Raw genomic sequence first — 22,187 nt, forward strand, 5'->3', positions numbered from 1 at the left:
TTTATGAACAATAAAAAAATTATTATACAAAATTATCAAAATAAAGTAACATTATTTATTTTTATATTATATAAATGACATTTATTTTTGTTAACGAATTATAATTCAAATGACATAACTTTTTTATTTTTATTTAAGTATTTCGAATTCAAAGCCAATGAGTAATAACTCAAATAGTATAATCTCCGCATACTCAATTAAGAAGTTACGGATTCGAGTCTCTTAAATCTTATCTTTAATAAAAAAAATATTTTAAATTCAAATGACATAACATTTTTATTTTTATTTAAGTATTTTGAATTTGACTTCAAGTCTCGTTCTTAATTTTGAAAAAAAATTTTTTTTTTTGCTTTAAAATATAATTAGATAAAACCTCAAACACCCCTAATCCCAATCTAAGGGCCTAATCCCTACACCGCTTGATAAGAACGCAAATCAAAACCTGGGTGCTAAGCATTAAGCAACATTTTAATATGATTAAGCAATATTTAAAAGAAGCTAGCAAGAAACAACAAACAACAACAATAAACAGTTTTATAATTTTAGTTTTTTTTTTTCTTCTTTGTTTTCCTTTTTAATCTTCTTTTTTTTTTTTTTTTGCCTAACAAAGTGAGTGAGTGAAAAGTGAAGTGCTAAGAGAAACTTCGTGGAAGCAACAACCTCTCTCCACCACTTACCAATCAATCAAAATCAAACATTTTGTTTTGTTTGCAGCATAAAAACAATAACATAAACATATCCATTGCTTCTATCTCTAAATCCAGTGCACTGAAGACACTCAAACACACCAAAAGCTTCGATCTTTGTTAGTGTGTTATGCTTTTTCATTTCATTCTCTCTTACCCACCTCTTCAAGGTATAATCTTTCTTTATTTTCCTTATGCATTTTCATTTTTTTCTCATTTTTTGCTTGCTTTATTTGTCAGCTTTTCTGTTTCTGATGTCAAAGTTTTCAAAAGTGTCTTCTTTTTTTTTTTTTCTACAAAAAGGGAAAAAAAAAAGGGGTTTGGTATGTAAGAGTTTTGGAACTAATGTGAAAAGGGATTGAAATAGAAATCATGGGATTCTTTTGTGTAGTTTTCATGATTTGAAAAAAAAAAAAATGAAAATCAAGTTTATTATTATAATGCAAATTGGGGTGTATCTTGACTTTTGCATAATGTGAATTGTGATTTTCATGAATTTTTTAAGTTAGGGAGAGAAAAAAAAAGTGTTATTTTTTTAATTTAACTTAGATTGAGCTTGAAAAAGTGCAGTACAGTTCTTAAAGATTTGATCTTTGATTGTTTTTATTGTATTGCTGAATATTCTGCAAGATAAAGAATTTAGCTTGAAAATTGAAAAACAAGTTTATTATTAAAATGCAAATTGGGGTGTTGTTTTGACTTTTGCTTTATGTGAATTGTGATTTTCATTATTTTTATAATAATGTGGGAAAAAAAGTTACTTAGATTTTCCTTAAGAGCTAAAAAAATGTGTCTTTGATCTCTTTAGCTTGATAAGACACAGCTTTTAGAGTTAAAAAGATTTGATTTTTAATGATTTCATTTCATGGGGCTTCTGAATTTATCTGCAGGATAAAGAATCTCTATGGGTGGATCAAGTTCTAAAAGAAGTAGTTCCAGGCGTTCAACCACGAGGTCGAATTCAAATTCATGGTACCCTCAATATCAAACACCTTCTTATGCACAAAACCCTCAGTATCATGGGCCTCAGGGTTATCAATATCATGGCAACACATCTCAAAGCTATGGTGGCAGCGGGAGTGGCCGTCCCGCGGAGCAGAAGAAGAGGTTGGATAGGAAGTATTCGAGGATAGATGACAATTATCATAGCTTGGAGCAGGTAATTTTATCTCCCTAGTCTCTGCTGGTATCTCTAGAACGATTTTCAGGGTTGTCGTTGCAGAATAACTCGGTTCTTGTTTGCAAATTGCATGATAATTGGCATCTCTAGAAAGATTTTTTGGCGTTGTGCCGAAAAATGAAACTGGTCAAGGTTATCAAACTCTCGAGTTAATTTTATTTACAAGTTTAGTTTTACAATCCAATTAAACTATACTTCACGAATACAGGTGTACTCTCGAGTTTGGTAACTTTGAAATTGGTCATGTTGGAACTCATGCACTTTTATGTAAGTTTTTGAGAAACAAGAATCTGTTTAGGTGTTCAGCTCTTCAGGTCATGAATTATTTCGGAACATTATTGCCATTGCTATCAAATTGCTTAGAAATCTTCTAAAGTTTGAGGGGAACTCCTATTTTTCGGTCTTGCGACTGTTGCTTTTAGTTGTTACTTGAAATTGTTATTATAAAGTTGGTGCCGGATTTGGTACAAGAAATCATCTCTCGTCTATTTGGTGCAAGTTTTGTACATACATCTTGTTTCACATTGGCCATCTTTTTGTACATAGCTATTCGTTTCGTTTCGGCATTGTGTTGGAGGATGTAAAGATGTTCTTGTTTTTGGATTTTAGCCTTAGTTATTCTAAATTAATTTGTTTTCTGTTTCTGACATTTTGAATTAAATTTTCATATTTGAAGGTAACCGATGCTCTGGCAGGTGCTGGCCTAGAATCTTCCAACCTCATTGTTGGTATTGATTTTACAAAGAGCAACGAGTGGACAGGTTTTGATTCGCTCGACTTCTCTCTTTTCTATTTTCTATTTTCTCCTGCTTGTTTTGCTTCAACGTGCATAGCTTGTCGTTTTGACCAGGTGGAAGATCATTTCAAAGGAGATGCTTGCATCACATTGGTCACGAGCAAAATCCATACGAACAAGCTATATCTATCATTGGGAAAACATTGTCTTCCTTCGATGAGGATAACCTGATTCCTTGTTTTGGGTTCGGTGATGGTAATTCGAGAAACACTGTTATGATCTCTTTAAAATCCAATAGTTAATGTTCTTGTGAGTTACATTGTGTGTGCACGTTTACATATTGGCAGCATCGACACATGACCAAGAAGTTTTTAGTTTCTACCCGGATGATAGATTTTGTCACGGATTTGAAGAAGTGTTGTCACGATATCGAGAATTAGTCCCTCAATTAAGGCTTGCAGGTCAGTTAAGCTTCATTTCATTTTTTTTAGCATTCTTAGTTTGCCCCTTTTTTATGCCGTTTTTGCCTTCCAACATGCGACAGGACCGACATCATTTGCCCCAATTATTGAGATGGCAGTCTCCATTGTTGAGCAAAGTGGAGGCCAGTACCATGTCTTATTGATCATAGCTGATGGACAGGTACAATCTTTTTCAAATTGAATTTGAAAATAATAAAAGTGATTTACACAAATAGCATACACCGAATTCCTTAATCTAAGTGGTTTTCTGTTAAATCATTTTTTACGTATTCCCTCTTAATGCATAAGGTTTTAGTTCTCAGTCTCGCTTCTTATATGTGGCTGCTGATAAATAACATTAGAGTTTTCATATCGAAATATTGAGGATTGCTACTTGTTGCAGGTAACAAGAAGTGTTGATACCGAGCGTGGTCAATTGAGTGCACAAGAAAAGAACACGGTAGAAGCTATTGTGAAAGCAAGGTACTTATCTAACTGTTTCACTTTATTCATTGTTTTGGTTATCATATTTCTAAAACGTGCTTGTTGACAGCGAATATCCCTTATCGATCATTCTGGTTGGAGTTGGCGACGGGCCGTGGGACATGATGAGACAATTTGATGATAACATCCCTGCCCGAGCATTTGATAATTTCCAGGTATGCATCGCCTCCGAAGTTATCAGTTTCGTGGTTCACAATTCATTTATATTTCTATTAATGTTAAACTTAATTTCCACCCTTCTTTTTTGTAAAATTATTCCTTCCATAGTTTGTGAATTTTACGGAAATAATGTCAAAGAACATGGATCGATCACGTAAGGAAGCAGAGTTTGCACTTGCTGCTTTGATGGAAATACCCTCTCAGTACAAGGCAACACTAGAACTTAATATATTGGGGTAATGAAGTTAACCCTTTTTTTTAACTTAATTTTCAAAATAAATGTCACTTTCATTTGTTTGGTATAACGGAAAACTAATGTATCCGGTGTAAATTGTATCCGAATACATTGAATTTCCAATTTACCAAAAGTGAAAGTGATGTATATTTCGTAACGGAGGGAGTAGTAGCCTTTTGCAAGCTTCGCATAACGAAGTCATTTACATCCTATTATTTCTTGAGCAGTGCTCGCAGAGGGAAAGATATAGACAGGATTGCTCTACCACCGCCGCTATATGGTTCCAATACGCCATCTTATAACTCTCCGAAAGCTTCGCGACAAAACAGTTTCCGCCCCACTGCGCCATCTCACAGTCAAAGACACGATGATGTCTTTCCCGCACATCCTCCTGCGACTTCTGCATCTGATAATCAGGTACTTGGACAGTTGAACACACTTTATTACTCTCTCTCTTGCTTTTGTATCTTACTTTCAACTTTCCTTGTGAATTACCATTACTCTGAACCTTCATTATAATGTGATGATCCTTGCAGCTTTGTCCCATTTGTCTTACTGATCCCAAGAACATGGCATTTGGTTGTGGGCATCAGGTAAGAATCCACTCGATTCAATGCTTTCTCGCATGCATGACACGAGAAAAACTTTCATGCTCGTGGCGTATCATTAGACTGTTTGATAAGTGTCTCGAGATAGAAAATTAAGATATCATCTTTGTTTTCGTCTTTGGTTTTTCCGGGAGTGTTTGGATTGTGTAGGGACAAAATTACGAAAGAAAATTATTTTGTATCTCGTTTGATGGCAACCAAAAACGTAAATTTTTGTCTTAGTGTTCTGTCTTCACGGCCGATTCTACCTAGTGGGATAAAGCTTCGTTGTTGTATTCTGTCGTCACGGTTTCCACTTTTCCGTCGCAATTTCTTAGTCTAAACACGATAGATGCATTTTGCGTGTTTTGGACTTTTGATATACAAAAATATTACGTGTACACTAAAAATCAGCTACTATATATTTGTATATAACTACATATGTTGTTTTACACACTTTCAATATGTATTTTTGTATTTTAACATGTATTTTCAACAAATGACTAATTTTTTGTATACACGGAGCATAGTTGTTTTGTCTGAGAGAGAAATACAAAGACAAGAAATTTGAATCTTCTATCCCAATTGTGTTTTCTATCTTCAGTCAGTGTCTTTGTATTTCTTTTCTAAGACAATTATCATGATCATACACAATCACTCATTTTTCTTATTTTATGAATGGTTAAATTACATAGTTGGTCCCTACATTTTCAGTGAAATTGTAAATTGGTCCTTACATTTTAAAAGTTTGTAATTGGGTCCCTAAAGAGAATTAAAATTTGCAATTTAGTCCCAAGCCGATCAAAAAGTGTTGATTTAACAGAATATTCTTATACTGAGAATATTCTGTTAAAATAGAGAATATATTGAAAATATTCTGTTAAATCAAACACTTTTTGAACGATGGGGACTAAATTGCAAATTTTAATTCTCTTTAAGGACTCAATTACAAACTTTTAAAGTGTAGGGACCAATTTGCAATTTCACTGAAAGTGTAGGGATCAACTGTGTAATTTAACCTTTATGTATAACCTCCTAATGCTATAACTGAAATTAATTAATAATTGATTGTGAATATTTTTAGAGCTTGTTAGACATGATTGAATGAGCCTGCTATAATTCTTTTTTTATTATTATTTTTTTTGAATTATTTTTGGTAATTTGCATTGCAGACATGCTGTGAATGTGGACAAGAGCTTGAATTATGCCCCATATGCAGGAGTACTATTGACACAAGAATTAAACTTTATTAATGTTATATATCTCAATTTTTTTTAAGAAAAAAAGAAAGGATTGTGTGCAACTTTCTTGGTGAGAAGGTGTGTAAGTAGGGATGGGCAACAAAATATTGCTTATTCAGGTCCTTATTTGTAAATATTTTGGTATTTATTGGTTCAACAAATCTATGCTTTTGGCTTATTTTTATATTTCATTTACATGTGGTGGTTCATCATTCAACATAATGCTCCTTGCCCCTCATTAGGTAGAGATTTAATTATTTAATAATTTTTTAATTTAATTGTATTTTTATTTTTTAATTTTAAAAAATAATATTAAATAAAAAAGTGATTTTAATTTTAGTTATATTTTTTAAATATAATTTAAGTTTTATAATAATTAGAATCACTATAAAATATATTTTTTCCCAAGCCATCTAACATTGTCGGTGGAACAACATAGTTGTGTGAATTATTTGGATACCAAAAATCCTTAAATTTCACTAGTGAATAATGGGGACACTAATTTAGTGATGGGATATGACATGAAACATGATGAGTTGGACAAGGTTGTTTTTGTATTTTTGTACATTAATTTATGAGTGCTTTATATATTTATTGATGAACAACCCTAATATAGTAATATGCAGGTGAGAGCTTACACTAACTTATTATCTTATCCACAAATAACTTTTCATTGACTCAATAATACACTTTAAGAAAAGTAAATGTCTCTCCTAATGGACTTAGGTATGGAAACATCTTAATTAAGTTTTTTTTGAAAAAATAATTTAAATAATAAATATCTATATTAAAAGTAGCTTATAAATAAGTTAATTTGTGTTTAGATTTTTAGTTTTAAAAATATTTATTTTAAAAGAAATGTAATAAAAAGCTTTTTATTATAAAAAAAAGTTATTTTTTTTTAATTTTTCTGTAGGTTTTTAAATAGTTTCTTAGAAACATACAATTTAATACTACTACTTTTCATAAGTCACAAATTAAAAAAAGTTACTTTTGAAATTTTCCAAACGAGCCCTTAATAGACTAAATTATATTAATATACTACCAGTGTAAAATAATTTTATACTTGCATCTAATTACGTAATGTCATATTATTAAAAATAATTATTATTTTCATTGACCGTGTAAATAATCATATAGAAGAACGAATGTGATTATATAATTGTATAAAATATTTTATATTATTAATACATCAAAATTAAACTCATGATATAATATAATATAATGTATAAAATGGCTTAGAGGGTAATTTTGCTTTGCCCATATACCATGATCAAATATGTGAATAGCTTAGCTTTTCACAAATATTTCACAAAAAGTCAATATTTCCAAAATTCTAAATGTCATTGTTTCTGTTCCTATTCCCTAAAACTACCATATTATTAATGGTAGTGAATTGATAGGTATTAATATGCTTATTAATTCATTTTGTTATTAATTAAATATGTGTAATAAAAATAAAATATAAAATAAGTTAAGATGGTAAAATTATATTCTTGATTTAGATTTTAGTAAAAAAATAGACTTAATTTTTTATTATATCAATCACATCTTTCTAAATCATTGAAGTTGACTCAATATTTTTAAGCATTAATCTAAAATTAAAATAAGTTTTTTATAAGTTTATTTTAATACACTAAATAGCATAGAATAATTTATATAAGGGTAAAGTTATTTTTTGTTCCTGAAGTTTACTAAAGTTTTAAAATTACTTCTAAGTTTCAATTTGTTTCAATTTTATTCCAGAAATTTTCGATTTGCATTAATTCTATCCTTTAAATTGACGTCGTTTAAATCAGATACAGACGTTAGTGATGTGTCCAAATAGAATGTCTGATGTGGCAAGGAAAGTAAATCCCCAAAATTATATTCTCACAGCTTTCTTGAACTCCTCTCTTGTTGCATAGAGAGTTCTAGCTTCCCACTTATAATTGCTCATATCCTTCAATTCTTTGTGAACGGAAAATTTTTTTTGCTGACTTCATCATCCTCACTCGATAATTCCTCTAACTCATCACTGTTCAATTCTTCATCATCGCTTAAATGAGAGCTCTTTCTCTTTTTCTTTCCAACAGCCACCTTTTGAGTTTTCTTTAATTTCTCAACAACACTCTTACTTTTTTTTAGACTTCTTTATGTTTTGGTACATCTCCCCAAAAATTATATCAACATCAAATAGCCCATCATCACCACAATAATCATCTTCACTATCACTAAAATGAAGATTAGAATCAACCTCATAATCTAGATCATCAGTGTCATCCTCTTCTTCACTATTGTCCCATCACCAACATTCTGAACCACTTCTTCAATATTTAAGTGGACATCAACTAATCTCTGCATTTGGGCTTCCGTATCCACCCTTCCACCTTGAGCCTCTACTTTAATATTTTGGGCCTCTCTAATATTACTTGACCCACCATCAACATCCACATACTCTTTTTCAACAACCTTGCTCCCATCCCCAACATCTAAATAACCAATGTCATAACAGAAATTATGAGGGACTGAAGTCTTATACACCACATACAAGTCAATCACCTTATTTTCAACTCCTATATTTGTCATTTCCATTGCTTCTTCATCACCTTTCAACAACTTCAACCCTTCTAATCCTAACTCAGTATCTTTATACCACAGTATCCCAATGTTCTCAGCAATGTACCCAAATTTTCCAACCACATCATAAGTCTTTATAACACTCCAACTATTTCGGTCACACCAATCAACTGTTGTCACCTCACCATCAATATACTCAGTTTTACCTTTATCACTACAAAACCTACCCCTGTGATGAATTCTAACAACAATCTAGAGTGATAAAAAAATGCCTAAATTCTAACCATTCAAACATGCAATTTCAAAATTAAATGGTGGCCTACCTCATTAGAAACCTTGATCACAACGGTGCTATCTCAGACTCCCTCGTTGATGACTAAACCCTATCCCAAACTCCTCCCTCAGTCTCGACGGCATTGCCACTTGCATCGTCCTGCACGTCGCCGTGGCGAACTGAAGACCACGGCGCAACGTCTGACCACCCACCAAGTTTCTTTGTGTGACTTTGTTTTTCTGGTTATGTTCCTTTTGTGTCAAACGGAAGACAAATGGGTTATGTTTGAAAAAGGAAGCTAATTGATATACTTGGGTTACTCACACATAAGTATTTTAAAAATTTGACTTTCCTTGCCACATCAAACATTCTATTTGGACACATCACTAACGTCTGTGTCTGATTTAAACGGCGTCAATTTAAAGAATAGAATTGATGCAAATCGAAAACTTTTGAGATAAAATTAAAACAAATTGAAACTTAGGGGTAATTTTGAAACTTTTAGTAAACTTCAAGGACAAAAAGTATAATTTACCTTTTATATAATCATCAAATTATATTTTTTTAATTATTATTTACGCTATAACTATAAAAAGTAAATATTTTTACTACTATATCACTATGTAATTTCATGCCTAAACAATTTGTCAAATTTTCTTTTTCATATTATTTATTTTACCTAATTAATCAATAATTCAATGTATCGGTATTCTAGTTTGGTCAATTCAACTAATCGTATAGTCACCAAAAAAAAAAAAATTCAACTAATCGTATCTCCGTTGACCAGAAAATAGCTTGATCGGAACCGCCTCTGGCGGTGGTCGACCCTCTCTTTTCCCTCATTGCTTCCTCAAGGTGCATACTTTCACTCGTTTACTAACAAGTTTGTTTTTTTCGGTGCATTTTCAATTTCATTTGGCATCTTCAATTTCACTATAATGAATATTTTGTGTTTAGGGTTTAGGGGTTACTAATTACTGGTATTACTTCTGACTTTGCGAGAAGTTGTGAAATTTGTTAATTCAGCACTTAATTTTTAGTTGGATTTTTGTATAATGAGTTGGGATTTTACTCATTAAGATGTAAAGTTTGAGCTTTTACGTTTTGCTTATAGGTTTAGCTTTTACTTGCAAACTCTACTTTTATCACCCTTGATAGTGTGAACTATGAAGCTGAGAGATTAAACCCACACTTGTAGCAGTAAGCAAAGCTTCAAGCTTTTGAAACTTAGATAGTTAGAGAGTAAATGCTGAACTTAGCTCCCTGCTTCAGCACCACCGGTCAGTGCCTCCTTCTTTGATTTGCTTGTCAATAATCTTCATTTGTCAGTCATAAAATTGCAGAAATGATGACATAGGAAGTATCAATGGCAGCGTGAAATTGGTTCACAAATATCTAGTAATATAGCACTCTATGTGTTTGTTACTTTGCTTGATAGAAATTGGAACTTTTTAATTACTTCTAGTTTGATATTTCAATAGCTCTTTTGCCTTCTTAGTGTTAGTATGGGTTTGCTACTAGTTTATTTTTATTCTTGTGGTGTGAATGTTAAAGTACATAATTTGTGAATGATATAGCATATAATTTGTGGGTGTCTAAATATTGATGAGTTAGAATGATTTTAGTATAAAGTTCTGATTTCAATGCTGAGTTTTATGTTACTTGCGGTAGAGATACTTTCATTTAACACTGGAGAGGAAAAGAAGGGAGAAGAGGTAAAGGATGAGACTAATTTTTGGGAGTTAGTTTATATTTTATGATTTAGGTTGGGGACCAATTTGAGTCAAACAAAATCATTTGATGTCATCCTCCGCGTCAGCTAGCCATTGGAGTCCCACATGAGCACATAACCGTCAATGTTGGAGTGCTCTTAGGGACTAACGTGATTCATGGTGAAAATTTTGGGCACCAATTTGATGCAATATATTTTTCGGGGAACAACTTGATTCAAGTGTGAGATTTTAGGGACTACTTGAGCATTTACTCGATAATTAGATATCTTTCCACTAAGCTGCTACAAAGATGAAAGATGTTTTTGTTTCAGTTAGCAGAGTGCTAATATACATCTTCATGCATTTCCATTTGAGAAGGAAATACTATAATTTTGTTAACTGCCCAAATTTTAGGATATATATAGTCGCTGGTTAATTCTAAACTGGCCAGTTTCATTTAACATTGCCATTGAGTGCAAAAATTTGATTCTTGTGTATGGTTCTTGTAGAAAGAAGCTGTTCACTTGGTTTTCAATGTTGATTCGATTGCATCTCATTTTGTCTGTCTCATTGGCATCATAGGTAACATTTTTCACTTCAGCATTGCTCAACTTTTTATTATTGGATTTGTAGGCACCTTTTTATTTCTTAATCTTTTTGCTATCGTTGTGAGCAATGAAACATCAAAACCTAATGGCTTCTTCCTGTTGAATTCATCTAGGTAGAGGAGGCAGGTCAAGATGGAAGCTCTAGCCAAGAGTTTTAGTACTCTTGCATTTTAATTATTCCATGTCAATGATTACTCAAGGACAAGTTCGATATTTATGTAAATGCGTAAAACCTATTATACAGCCAATATCAAGCAGCAGTTACATCGATTTGATGTGCAAGCAGCACCATTATGAAGAAGCACTCCATGCATTCGATTTCTATATAAAGAACTCAAGTATCCAGCTAGAACCAAGCACATATACGAATTTAATACTGGCTTGTACCAACTCTAAATCTCTTGAATATGGTAGGAAAGTTCATGATCACATTCTAAATTCCAACCATCGACCAGACATTGTTCTGCATAATCATATTCTTAATATGTATAGAAAATGTGGTTCTTTGAAGGATGCTAGAAAAGTTTTTGAAGCAATGCAGCTGAGAAATGTGGTCTCATGGACATTAATGATCTCTGGATACTCTCAAAACGGTCAAGAGAATGATGCCATCATCATGTATCTGCAAATGCTGCGATCAGGACATTTACCAGACCAGTTAACCTTTGGAAGCATACTCAAGGCTTGCTCTATTGCAGGTGATATAACTTTAGGTTGGCAACTGCATGGCCATGTAATCAAATTAGGATTTGGTTATCATCTGATTGCACAAAATGCTCTTATTGCAATGTATACAAAATTTGGACAAATTGATCACGCCTCAGATGTGTTTACTACAATCTCTACAAAGGATTTGATTTCTTGGGGTTCCATGATTACAGGGTTTACCCAATTCGGTAATGAGATAGATGCTTTATATCTTTTCAGAGACATGCTCAGGCAGGGTTCCTATCAGCCAAATGAATTTATATTTGGCAGTGTTTTCAGTGCTTGCAGCAGCCTGCTAGAGCCAGAATTCGGAAAGCAAATACATGGAGTATGTACTAAATTTGGTTTAGGGAGGAATACCTTTGCTGGATGTTCGCTCTCAGATATGTATGCAAAATTTGGATTCTTACCTTCAGCAAAACTTGCATTTTATCATATTGAAAGCCCTGATTTAGTGTCATGGAATGCAATTATTGCAGCATTTGCTGACAGTGGTGATGCTAATGAATCCATATATTTTTTCTGTCAGATGATGGATTCGGGATTGGTCCCAGATAGCATTACATTCCTCTCCTTACTTTCTGCTTGTGGGAGCTCGATGGCACCCAACCAAGGCAAGCAAATTCATTCCTACATTATCAAACTAGGATTCGATAAGCATGCACCTGTTTGCAACTCTTTGCTAACCATGTACACGAAGTGTTCAAATCTACAAGATGCATTTAATGTTTTTGAAGATATAAGCGAGAATGCCAATTTAGTCTCGTGGAATGCAATTCTTTCAGCTTGCTTGCAGCATAAACAAGCAGGAGAGTCTTTCAGATTGTTTAAACTAATGATTTCTTCTGCAAATAGACCTGACAATATCACCATAATGAACTTATTAGGAACTTGCGCAGAATTAGCTTCATTGGAAGCCGGGAATCAAGTCCATTGCCTTAGTGTTAAAAGTGGACTTGTGCTAGATGTTTCTGTCTGCAATGGATTGATTGACATGTATGCAAAGTGTGGATCACTTAAATCTGCTCAAAATGTTTTTGATTCAACTCTCAACCAAAATGTTATCTCGTGGAGTAGTTTGATTGTTGGTTATGCACAATTTGGGCTTGCACATGAAGCACTTAATCTCTTCAGAAGAATGAGAAAGTTTGGTATTCACCCTAATGAGGTCACATATCTCGGGGTTCTCAGCGCATGCAGTCACATTGGATTGGTGGAGGAAGGATGGCACCTATATAAAACCATGCAAGTCGAACTAGGTATTCCACCAAGAAGAGAGCACTTCTCATGCATGGTTGATTTGCTTGCTCGAGCTGGATGCTTGAATGAAGCAGAGACTTTTATCATGAAAACAGGATTTGACCCCGATATTACTACGTGGAAAACTCTCCTATCTGCTTGCAAAACTCATGGTAATGTTGACATTGCGAAGCGAGCTGCAGAAAATATACTAAAGCTTGATCCTTCCAGCTCTGCTGCAATGGTGTTACTTTGCAATATTCATGCTTCTGCCGGAAACTGGGAAGATGTTGCCAAACTAAGGAGCTTGATGAAACAAACAGGTGTACCAAAGGTTCCTGGTCAGAGTTGGATAGAAGTCAAGGATAAGATCCATGTGTTCTTCTCAGATGATACATCACATCCTCAAAGGGAAAAAATATACGCAATGCTTGAAGAGTTATGGTTGCAGATGTTGGATGATGGTTATGATAGTTGCAAATGGTTAGACATTGACATTTAGTGAGGAAGTTAGTTGGAAGGTTTCATCGAAGCTATGCTTTTTTTGGTTCCCGATTGAACAACCTGCATCCAAGTCCTTATACTAAGAACCCAACTAACCTATCCCAAACCGGGACTACAGATTAAGGGACCAAGGGACTTACAATATTGATCAATCCCATATTGGTTTGTTGAAACTATGCTGCTGATATGTGACAGATGGGGTGAGTTAAGCTCCACTTAAACAAGGTATGCATCAGTTATTGGGATTGATGATATGCAGTATGCCTCTAAGTTATATCTTGTTTAATGCCATATATCACTTTGGGCTAAATAGATTGTTGCATATAATATATGACAATGAATTATATGTTAATCAATGTAAGTTATTAAAATTTTTGTTGGAGATATTCTTATTTCTTTTGTATAGGAAAAATGATCTCTTCTATTATTCTCTTTTTTCTTCTGTCTCTCTTCTTTATATTAAATGGTCAATATTAGTTATTACTTTATGGAGTAAATATTTCTTACTGTAGTAAAAGTTAAGAATGCATTTGTATATAAGGATATAATTGACAATATAATGATAAATTTTAAATAAAAAATGACATTGTGGAACAAAAAATAAGGTATCATATTTAATGAATGAGGGAGTATAAAATTATGTTAATCAATTGGATTCCCACCAAACACTCAACTGCTATTTACTTCCTTCAAGACACCACCACTCTTATTAAATTAAATCCTAATCAATCATCATACACTATATGATAATTAGGTTAAGATTTTGTCAAATTAATTTCTTCTTTACAAGAGCATGACTTCTAGTTCTAGTTACTCGCCCCCAACCAAAACAATGTCATGAAACATTACCCTTATATTGCTAAATCTTATAATTACCATAACCCTCTAGGCATCATCATCACATGGTGTATGAAACAATGGTCATAATAATTTCTTGCACCAAATCCATGATTATCACAATCTTAATCTTGATCATCTTTTGTGCTGTGTTGATTAATGGTGCCAATGTAAAATCTAGTTCCTCTATAGGCACCAAAGGGCAATGGCAACTTCTACTTCACAATTCTGGTGTGGTCAGCATGCACATGGCATTGACCAATCGGAACACGGTTATAATGTTTGACCAAACCGGAGCCGGCCAATCAGGTTACAAATTAAGAAAACGCTACAATGGAACACGGTGCACCACAAGTCACAATGATCTTGTGGATCCTACATGCTATGCACACTCAGTAGAGTATGACATTGCTGCTAACAAAGTTAGGCCTTTGAGGCTTGACCCTGATACATGGTGTTCCTCTGGTTCATTTCTTAGCAATGGAACACTATTGCAAACTGGTGGATATGGCAATGGAGCTAAAAGCATAAGATTCTGTAGACCCTGTGGTGGTGGTGGTGGTGGAAAGAATCTTACATGTGGTTGGATTCAATCAAAGAAGACCCTTTTTGATGAACGGCGGTATGCTTCTAGTCAAATACTCGCAGAACATGACAGAGTTGTTATTGTTGGTGGAAGAAACGTATTCACATATGAATTTGTACCAAAAATTAATCATGAAGAAAAATCTTTTGCTCTTCCATTCTTGCACCAAACCAATGACAAAAATTCAGGAGGGAACAATCTCTATCCTTTTCTTCATTTATCATCTGATGGGAACTTGTTCATTTTCGCAAACCGTGATTCAATCCTGCTCAATGCAAGAAGGAACCGGGTGATCAAGACATTCCCTCGGATCCCCGGACACGGATCAAGAAACTATCCAAGTTCAGGCTCATCTGTGATGCTACCTTTACATCATAAGGACAAGTTCCAAAAGGTGGAAGTTATGGTATGTGGTGGTTCTACTACTGGGGCATTCAGGGCTGCTAACGACGGCATGTTCCTAGAAGGCTTAAGATCATGTGGGAGAATGGTAATTACAGGTAAGAGTTAGAATTTCAAGTGTAAATAGTTTGGTCTGATATGGGTTAAGATGTGGTGTGTGACATTTTTATGGTTTATCATTTAATTTGTTAATTTAGAAATTTTCAGAATTATCTTTTAGTGGATTGTATGAGTAGTAGCATATATCTATTTCCCCATGATTCTATTAATTTGACTTGAGTCAAGATAAAAATTACTTAAAAACTTGTGTTTGGAAATTTTTTGGATCTGTCACTGCAGGTAACCATCACAAATGGAACATCGAGTACATGCCGCAACCGCGCCTCCTCCATGACATGCTGATTCTCCCAACTGGCCAAATTTTGATCATCAATGGAGCAAAACATGGTTGTGCAGGGTTTGACAATGCAAGAAATGCTTCTCTTGAACCATACCTGTATAACCCCAAAAGGATACTTGGGAAAAGGTTCAAGGTGCTTAAGTCCACAAGCATTGCCAGAATGCACCATTCATCAGCAACCCTTCTTCCTGATGGAAGGGTCTTGGTTGGTGGTGGCAACCCTCATCCAAGGTATTACTTTTTAAAATTTATAAAACTTACAATGAAATCTCAACCATTAAGAAGCGAAAATTTTAATATAAAAATGTTTCTTTTATTATCATTTTCACTATTATTATTAAAGAATGGTGAAGGGAGGCCTTGGAGCAACGACTGAGTTGTCTCCGTGTGACCTGAAGGTTACGGGTTCAGACGTGGAATAAGCCACCGATATAATTATTAAGTTAGGCTGCCTACATTCGCCCTTTGGGTGCGGCTCCTCCCCAGATTCTGCGTTAATACGGGATGTTTATACACCAAACTATTAACGACGCTAGAGTATAATTCCTATTATTATTCATAACAGGTACATATTTCGCAATGTGGCATACCCAACAGAATTGAGACTCCAAGCATTTGTTCCACACTACATGGACAAGAGGTACCATAACAAGAGGCCTATGAACTTAACCATAGAATATGGTAATCAAATTGGGTACGGTAAAGAGTTTAGAGTGAAGTTTATGGTGGTTAAGAAGGGGCAAATTAGTAACAATACTGTAACTTTCAGTGCATATGCACCACCATTTACAACACATGCATTTGGCATGAATCAAAGGATGCTTAAGCTTAGGTGCAAGAGAATGGTTGTGAGCAAAAATGGTTCAGTGAATGCAATTTTGGAAGCACCACCATCATCTTTTGTTGCACCTTCTGGTTACTACTTGCTCACTGTTGTTAATGCTGGAATTCCAAGCATTTCTCAATGGATTAGGTTCACACATAATGGTTAGTTGATTCATTTAATATACAATTTAGGAGTACTAATTACTTGGGAGTTTTCTCATATACAAAATGTCTAATGATATTATTATTATTATTATTATATTATAGATTATAGATAATAAAATTGTTTCCAACCATTTATTTGAGCGTTAACAATTTAATTATGAACAATGTTATTACAACTTTTTATTTTAGGGTTAGATCAAATTGACTCCTCTGTTATGAGATGTGATATGAAATTTAATTGGTGTAAGTCAAAATTTCAAACGTTCATTTAATAATAATAAATAATTTTCATGATTGCATGCAATGTAAAAAATAAATACATATCGATGATCATTGATAATAATAAGACATTAGGATTTGAATTAAAGTTTAAACGTGTGATCTATTCAGTTAATTTATTGACAGACAAATTCGTTTTAAAATAATAACTAAAATTAAATATAAACTTATTTTTCTTTATTTTAGAAATTAAATATAAGGCTAATTTATCCCAAAAATTAGTTTAATTTTAATATTTTAGAGACTTTATTTTTGAAAGGTGTCGAACTTATAATAAAAAGGAAATAACATCTTTTTTAATAGAAAGTGATCAAACTACATCAAGAATTTACGGTTCATTATGGAATCCAAAATTCTAAATTTTATTGCTTTAACCACGCCTTATCTTATTGGTCAATCCAATATTTATTGTATAATATCTTTAGAGCATTATTTAGCTAAATCTATGAAGATTTATATAATTAGAAATTGATTTATTTTTTTTAATCTTTAATAATCAAGATTACATTAGCTCTTCTAAAATTTTTGGTTTCTTAAAATTAAAATACAAATTCAAATATGTAACAAACTGAGATAAAATAATAGAAGATCAATCTAAAGATAGTATCTAAAACTAATGATAAAGATATTCTAAAGATAACCTTTCGAAATATTAGATTGCTATATATACAAATCGAATCTTCAACATATTTTTATTTCCTAAATTTCATAATTTTACAATGATGCCAAAAGGCACAAATTTTTTTCCCCTATATTAGATTGTTATTTGTTAATGATCAATTTGTATTTTTTCTCTCCTCCTTAATCATCAAATTAACTTGCCTCTATGAAGATGGTTATGATGGAAGACAATTCAAGTTCAAAATATGTGGTGGTTTTTGATGGATTAAGCATTGAAACAATCATCACTCACAAAGCCAACATAGTTGAGGAGTGGATTCAACAAATTTCATCAAAAGAAGACATGATTATTGGATTGGATACCGAGTGGACCAAAGACAAAAACAAGAAGACAAAGGTGGCAATTTTGCAATTATGTGTTGAGGATAAGTGTTTAATCTTTCAATTTTTCTTCAACAATATTGTTCCTCAATGTCTTAGGAGCTTTCTTATGGATCCTAACTTCAAATTTGTTGGGGTTGGAATTGAGAATGATATCAAGAGACTCAAGAGTGATTATGGGTTGGAGTGCAAAAATGGCATAGATTTGGCTACTTTTGCAGGAGAAAAATGTGATCAAAATTATTCATCTAGAGGGTTGAAATTTTTGGCCAAAGAACTTGTGGGGCTTGATATGAAGAAGTCAAAGGATATTTGCACTAGTGAATGGAAGTCAAAGGAGTTGACCAAAGATCAAATTGAATATGCATGCATTGATGCCTATGCTTCTTACAAAATTGGCCACTATCTCCTTCTTCAAAAGGAAGAGGTTTACCCTAAACCTATCTAAATGATGTTTCTTATGTATGTAATTTGTTTTTTTTTTTTTAAGGATTATAGGTTTATTATTTTTTTTCCCCAAAATTAGGAGTGGGATTCGAACCCGAAACCTCTAGGTGAATATGTGAAGATTTTGTCATTTGAATTATAATTCGTTGGCAAGGATGATAGGTTTATTAAGAATATGTTTTTTTTGCTATTCTTTTTAACTCATTGATCTTATATTTGTTTTTGTTTATTGAATTAGCTCTATTATTGTAATTTTTTCTTAGTTTTCTAAAACTAATGATTAATATAACTTTATTGTTAAGCAATTTTGATCATTGTTATCGATTCGGATAACAAGTAAATTGGTTTTTGGGTGCCAATAATATTCAATGATTTAATTTGAATTTTAAGAAATTTATAATTTTAAATAATTTATTATTATTATATATTTAATAAATAAAAAACAACTTAATAATGATCTACTTACCATTTAGTGAATTTACAACGCAAATTGTATCCGAATTATGGTCAGGTCATCCCTTCTATATTCTTCGGGGATTCTCCAAATGTTTTTAGTGGGAATAAGGGACTCCCTTTATTTTTTAGGGTGAATGGTAAAATTTATTTTTGATTTAATTATTTTGTTGGTTTTTATAATTTTATTAAATTTTTAATTAGATTTATATATATTTTTTAATTAAATTTTTATATTATTTTTAATTTTATAATTAAATTATTTTTAGTGTACAATTAATTAAATATTTTTTTATAAATTAAAAATATTTATAATTAAAAATATAATTAGATCTTTGATAGTATATATTTTAAAAAATTATTTTATTAATTTTAATATTTTTGACATAAGAAAACTCAATTACAAAATTAAAAGAAATATAAAAATTTAATTAAAAAATAATTATAAAGATTTAATTAAAAATTTAGTAAAATTAATAAAATAATAATTTAATTACTCTGTCGATTTTATAATTTTACTGAGTTTTTAATTAGGTCTTTATATATTTTTTTAGTAGAATTCTTATACCATATCAGATTTTGTAATTAAATTTTTATGGTGACAAAAATACTGAAATTAATGGAATATTCGATTAAGCAAAACGAATATACTTAATACTTAATTAAATATTCTGTATAGTTTAATAGAATATTTTATTAATTTTAATATTTTTATCATCGTAAAAATTTAATTATAAAATTTAATATGATATAAAAATTCACTTAAAAATTTGATAAATTATTAAAAAATATAAAATAATTAAATCTAAAATAATTAAACATTTATCTTCCAAAGATTATTTAGTTTTTAAATTAGATTTAAGTTGAGTCATGTTGACATGGCACCGCGTGGAAAGCTGGGTTTCAACAGAACCGAAAGATGCATATTATTATTAGGTCGTGTTTCACGCTTACTTTTACGTGTGTAATTCTATCGATGCTAGCTGTAAAAAAAATATAAAATATATAGGCTCTTGTATAGATGTGAATGAATAGAAATGACATAGATTTAATCGGATAATGAAAACAGATATGGATGAGAAATAAGAAAAAAACAATATCATATTGTGGTAATTTTGTTAGAATTAAAAAATATGGAAGATTTTTAAAAAAAGATTTAGCTAAATTTGTGTAAAAAATTCATATTATTTGGAGCTTTCATGATTTTTTTTTTAAATGTATGTGTAGGTGGGTGTTTTTTAGTATGATATATGAAATGGGAAAGTAGTTTTTTTAATTTTACGCATGTAATTTTTCAATTTTTGAATGAAACAAAATCTTTATTAATTTATATTATTATTAACTGTTTTGATCACTATATACTACACATAAAAATTATCAATCATGTATTTTTATATTTACGTATTACTTTATACATATTTTTAGTTTAATAATTATTAACTTTTAAAATAGTCAAACTTTTTTTATTTTAGTAGTATAATAAATTTTGAGATACCAAATACTAATATATAGTAATTGATTGATGACTAAATTTTTATATCAATATATTTAGGTATTTATCATAATTGATCTTTTAATTAGTTATTATTTATAAAATTTTAATAAAATAATTATAATAATTATTTTTAAATATTACGTCTCAAAGTTTTTTTCTTATATATTTAAAATTTAAAATTATATCTATTTAAAATTAAATATTCAAATTTAAATTTAAACATAATAAAATAAAAATAATAGTCCAAAATTAAATTCTAATCAAATTAAAATTAAAATAATTGTTACTTAAATTATTTCTTTATCAATAATAAGCTTACCATTGTAATTATTTTTTTAGTGTGAAGAAAATCTCATGCTCTAAGCTGTTCAAGTTGTGATGTTGATGGTTTGATGAACCAGAAGGGATTAAGAGAGAAAGAGAAATAAGTTCTTCTCATTATTGAAGAGAATGAAAAATCTCCTTGAAAAAATATTTGTTAAGTTGTTATACCTTATATACTATGTACTCTTTATGTACTCTCACTAAAAAATAATTACAATAGTAAGCTTATTATTGATAGAGAAATAATCTAGGTAACAATAATACTATCAAAATCAATCTTTTTCGATTTTAAATCTGGTATATAATTATTTAACAAGAAAAATGAACACATTTATTTTTGGATAAGTTTCAGATGCGTTAAGAAATTATTTAGTGAGTAATTTTGTAATTTTAGATGTGTTAAAAATTATTTATGTTAAAAAAATACAAGCACGAATTTAAACAAAATTTAGATTTGTACTAAAAATATTATGCGTTATCTTATTATTTTGGACGTATTAAAAAATATAAGTACAAATATAAATAATTTTAAATATGTACTAAAAATATTTTATTTATTATCTTATTAGTTTAGATGTGTTATGAATATATGTAAAATAATAAAAAAATTAACAAAACAAATATGCGAAAAAAGAGAAATAAAGTAATTCAAATACCATATAATTTTTCATGACAAATGGTTAGTAAAATTAGTAAAAGAGATTTACTAAGTAGTGCTTTATCATGCTTAAATAATGTACACATTGAGTAACACATCATTTATTAGACTAAATATTTAGTAATATCTAGTTAGTTAATTCATAATGCATTGAACATTAATCTATGACAAAATGGTGAAAAAAAATTAACTAAATATAATATAATTTTTAAGAGAGGGAGAGAAATAAGTTCTTCTCATTATTGAAGAGAATAAAAAACTTTCTTGAAAAAATATTTATTAAGTTGTTACACCTTATATACTATGTACTCTTTATGTACTCTCAGTAAAAAAATAATTACAATGATAAGCCTATTATTAATAAAGAAATAATCTAAGTAACACTAACATTTTGTAAACATCTTTATTAGTTCTGATTTTCTCTGCTGTCTTCATTAAATAATTTCAGTTCATTTCTTAATTTATTTCAGTTCATTTGTATGTTAATTTCAGTTCACTTGTGAATAAAAAATTTTGTCAATAATTTCAGTTCATTTCTTAATTTATTTCGGTTCACTTGATGCTGCTGATAAGTATTGACTAATTTTTTTATTCACAAGTGAACCAAAATTAACACACAAATGAACCGAAATTAATTCACAAATGAACCAAAATAAATTAAAAAAAAAACTGAAATTATTTAATGATAACACCAGAGAAAATCAGAACCAATAAAGATGTTAGCAAAATGTTGGTGTTGTTCGTGATGACGATAACAAAAACACATCCAAATTCATTAAGTGATTTTGCAGCATTATGGTTTCTTCTTTATTTAATTAGATGAACAAGATAAGAAAAGAAGAACATGATGAGAAGTTTAAGGAATTTTTTCTTCTTGTTTCTTCTTTTTTGTTTAATTTTTCTTCTCTTTTTTTTTGTTTT

General features: G+C 30.9%; 4 protein-coding genes across 7 annotated transcripts; all 4 read left to right on the forward strand.

The window, feature by feature from the left end:
- Positions 1-386: 386 nt before the first annotated feature.
- LOC112736323 (E3 ubiquitin-protein ligase RGLG2) lies at positions 387-5,967 on the forward strand. Its single transcript, XM_025785717.2, has 12 exons — positions 387-856; positions 1,577-1,845; positions 2,543-2,627; positions 2,717-2,857; positions 2,950-3,063; positions 3,147-3,244; positions 3,467-3,546; positions 3,617-3,722; positions 3,835-3,962; positions 4,189-4,378; positions 4,498-4,554; positions 5,721-5,967. The coding sequence occupies exons 2-12, from the start codon at positions 1,591-1,593 to the stop codon at positions 5,799-5,801; spliced, it is 1,335 nt and encodes a 444-aa protein (XP_025641502.1). The 5' UTR covers positions 387-856; positions 1,577-1,590; the 3' UTR covers positions 5,802-5,967.
- A 3,301-nt stretch (positions 5,968-9,268) lies between these two features.
- Positions 9,269-13,820, forward strand: LOC112736324 (pentatricopeptide repeat-containing protein At3g53360, mitochondrial). Of its 3 annotated transcripts, none has more exons than XM_025785718.3 (3): positions 9,269-9,477; positions 10,844-10,916; positions 11,056-13,820. In XM_025785718.3, exon 3 carries the CDS (start codon positions 11,124-11,126, stop codon positions 13,389-13,391), a length of 2,268 nt encoding a protein of 755 aa, XP_025641503.1. In that variant the 5' UTR covers positions 9,269-9,477; positions 10,844-10,916; positions 11,056-11,123; the 3' UTR covers positions 13,392-13,820. The 3 variants fall into 3 exon arrangements, with proteins under 3 accessions (XP_025641503.1, XP_072067081.1, XP_072067082.1); XM_072210981.1 differs by lacking the exon at positions 10,844-10,916 and having other exon boundaries at positions 9,420-9,477; positions 11,056-11,352; positions 11,454-13,820; XM_072210980.1 differs by lacking the exon at positions 10,844-10,916 and having other exon boundaries at positions 9,300-9,477.
- On the forward strand, positions 13,471-16,739 carry LOC140172916 (aldehyde oxidase GLOX-like). 2 transcript variants are annotated; one of them, XM_025785722.3, is made up of 4 exons: positions 13,471-13,618; positions 14,423-15,316; positions 15,558-15,849; positions 16,184-16,739. In XM_025785722.3, exons 2-4 carry the CDS (start codon positions 14,473-14,475, stop codon positions 16,608-16,610), a joined length of 1,563 nt encoding a protein of 520 aa, XP_025641507.1. In that variant the 5' UTR covers positions 13,471-13,618; positions 14,423-14,472; the 3' UTR covers positions 16,611-16,739. The 2 variants fall into 2 exon arrangements, with proteins under 2 accessions (XP_025641507.1, XP_025641506.1); XM_025785721.3 differs by having other exon boundaries at positions 13,473-13,618; positions 14,412-15,316.
- An 848-nt stretch (positions 16,740-17,587) lies between these two features.
- On the forward strand, positions 17,588-18,526 carry LOC112735692 (3'-5' exonuclease-like). Its single transcript, XM_025785215.3, has one exon. The coding sequence runs from the start codon at positions 17,714-17,716 to the stop codon at positions 18,335-18,337; it is 624 nt and encodes a 207-aa protein (XP_025641000.2). The 5' UTR covers positions 17,588-17,713; the 3' UTR covers positions 18,338-18,526.
- The last annotated feature ends 3,661 nt before the right edge of the window (positions 18,527-22,187 follow it).

Source organism: Arachis hypogaea, chromosome 13 (assembly GCF_003086295.3).
Source record: "Arachis hypogaea cultivar Tifrunner chromosome 13, arahy.Tifrunner.gnm2.J5K5, whole genome shotgun sequence".
Taxonomy (NCBI): domain Eukaryota; kingdom Viridiplantae; phylum Streptophyta; class Magnoliopsida; order Fabales; family Fabaceae; genus Arachis; species Arachis hypogaea.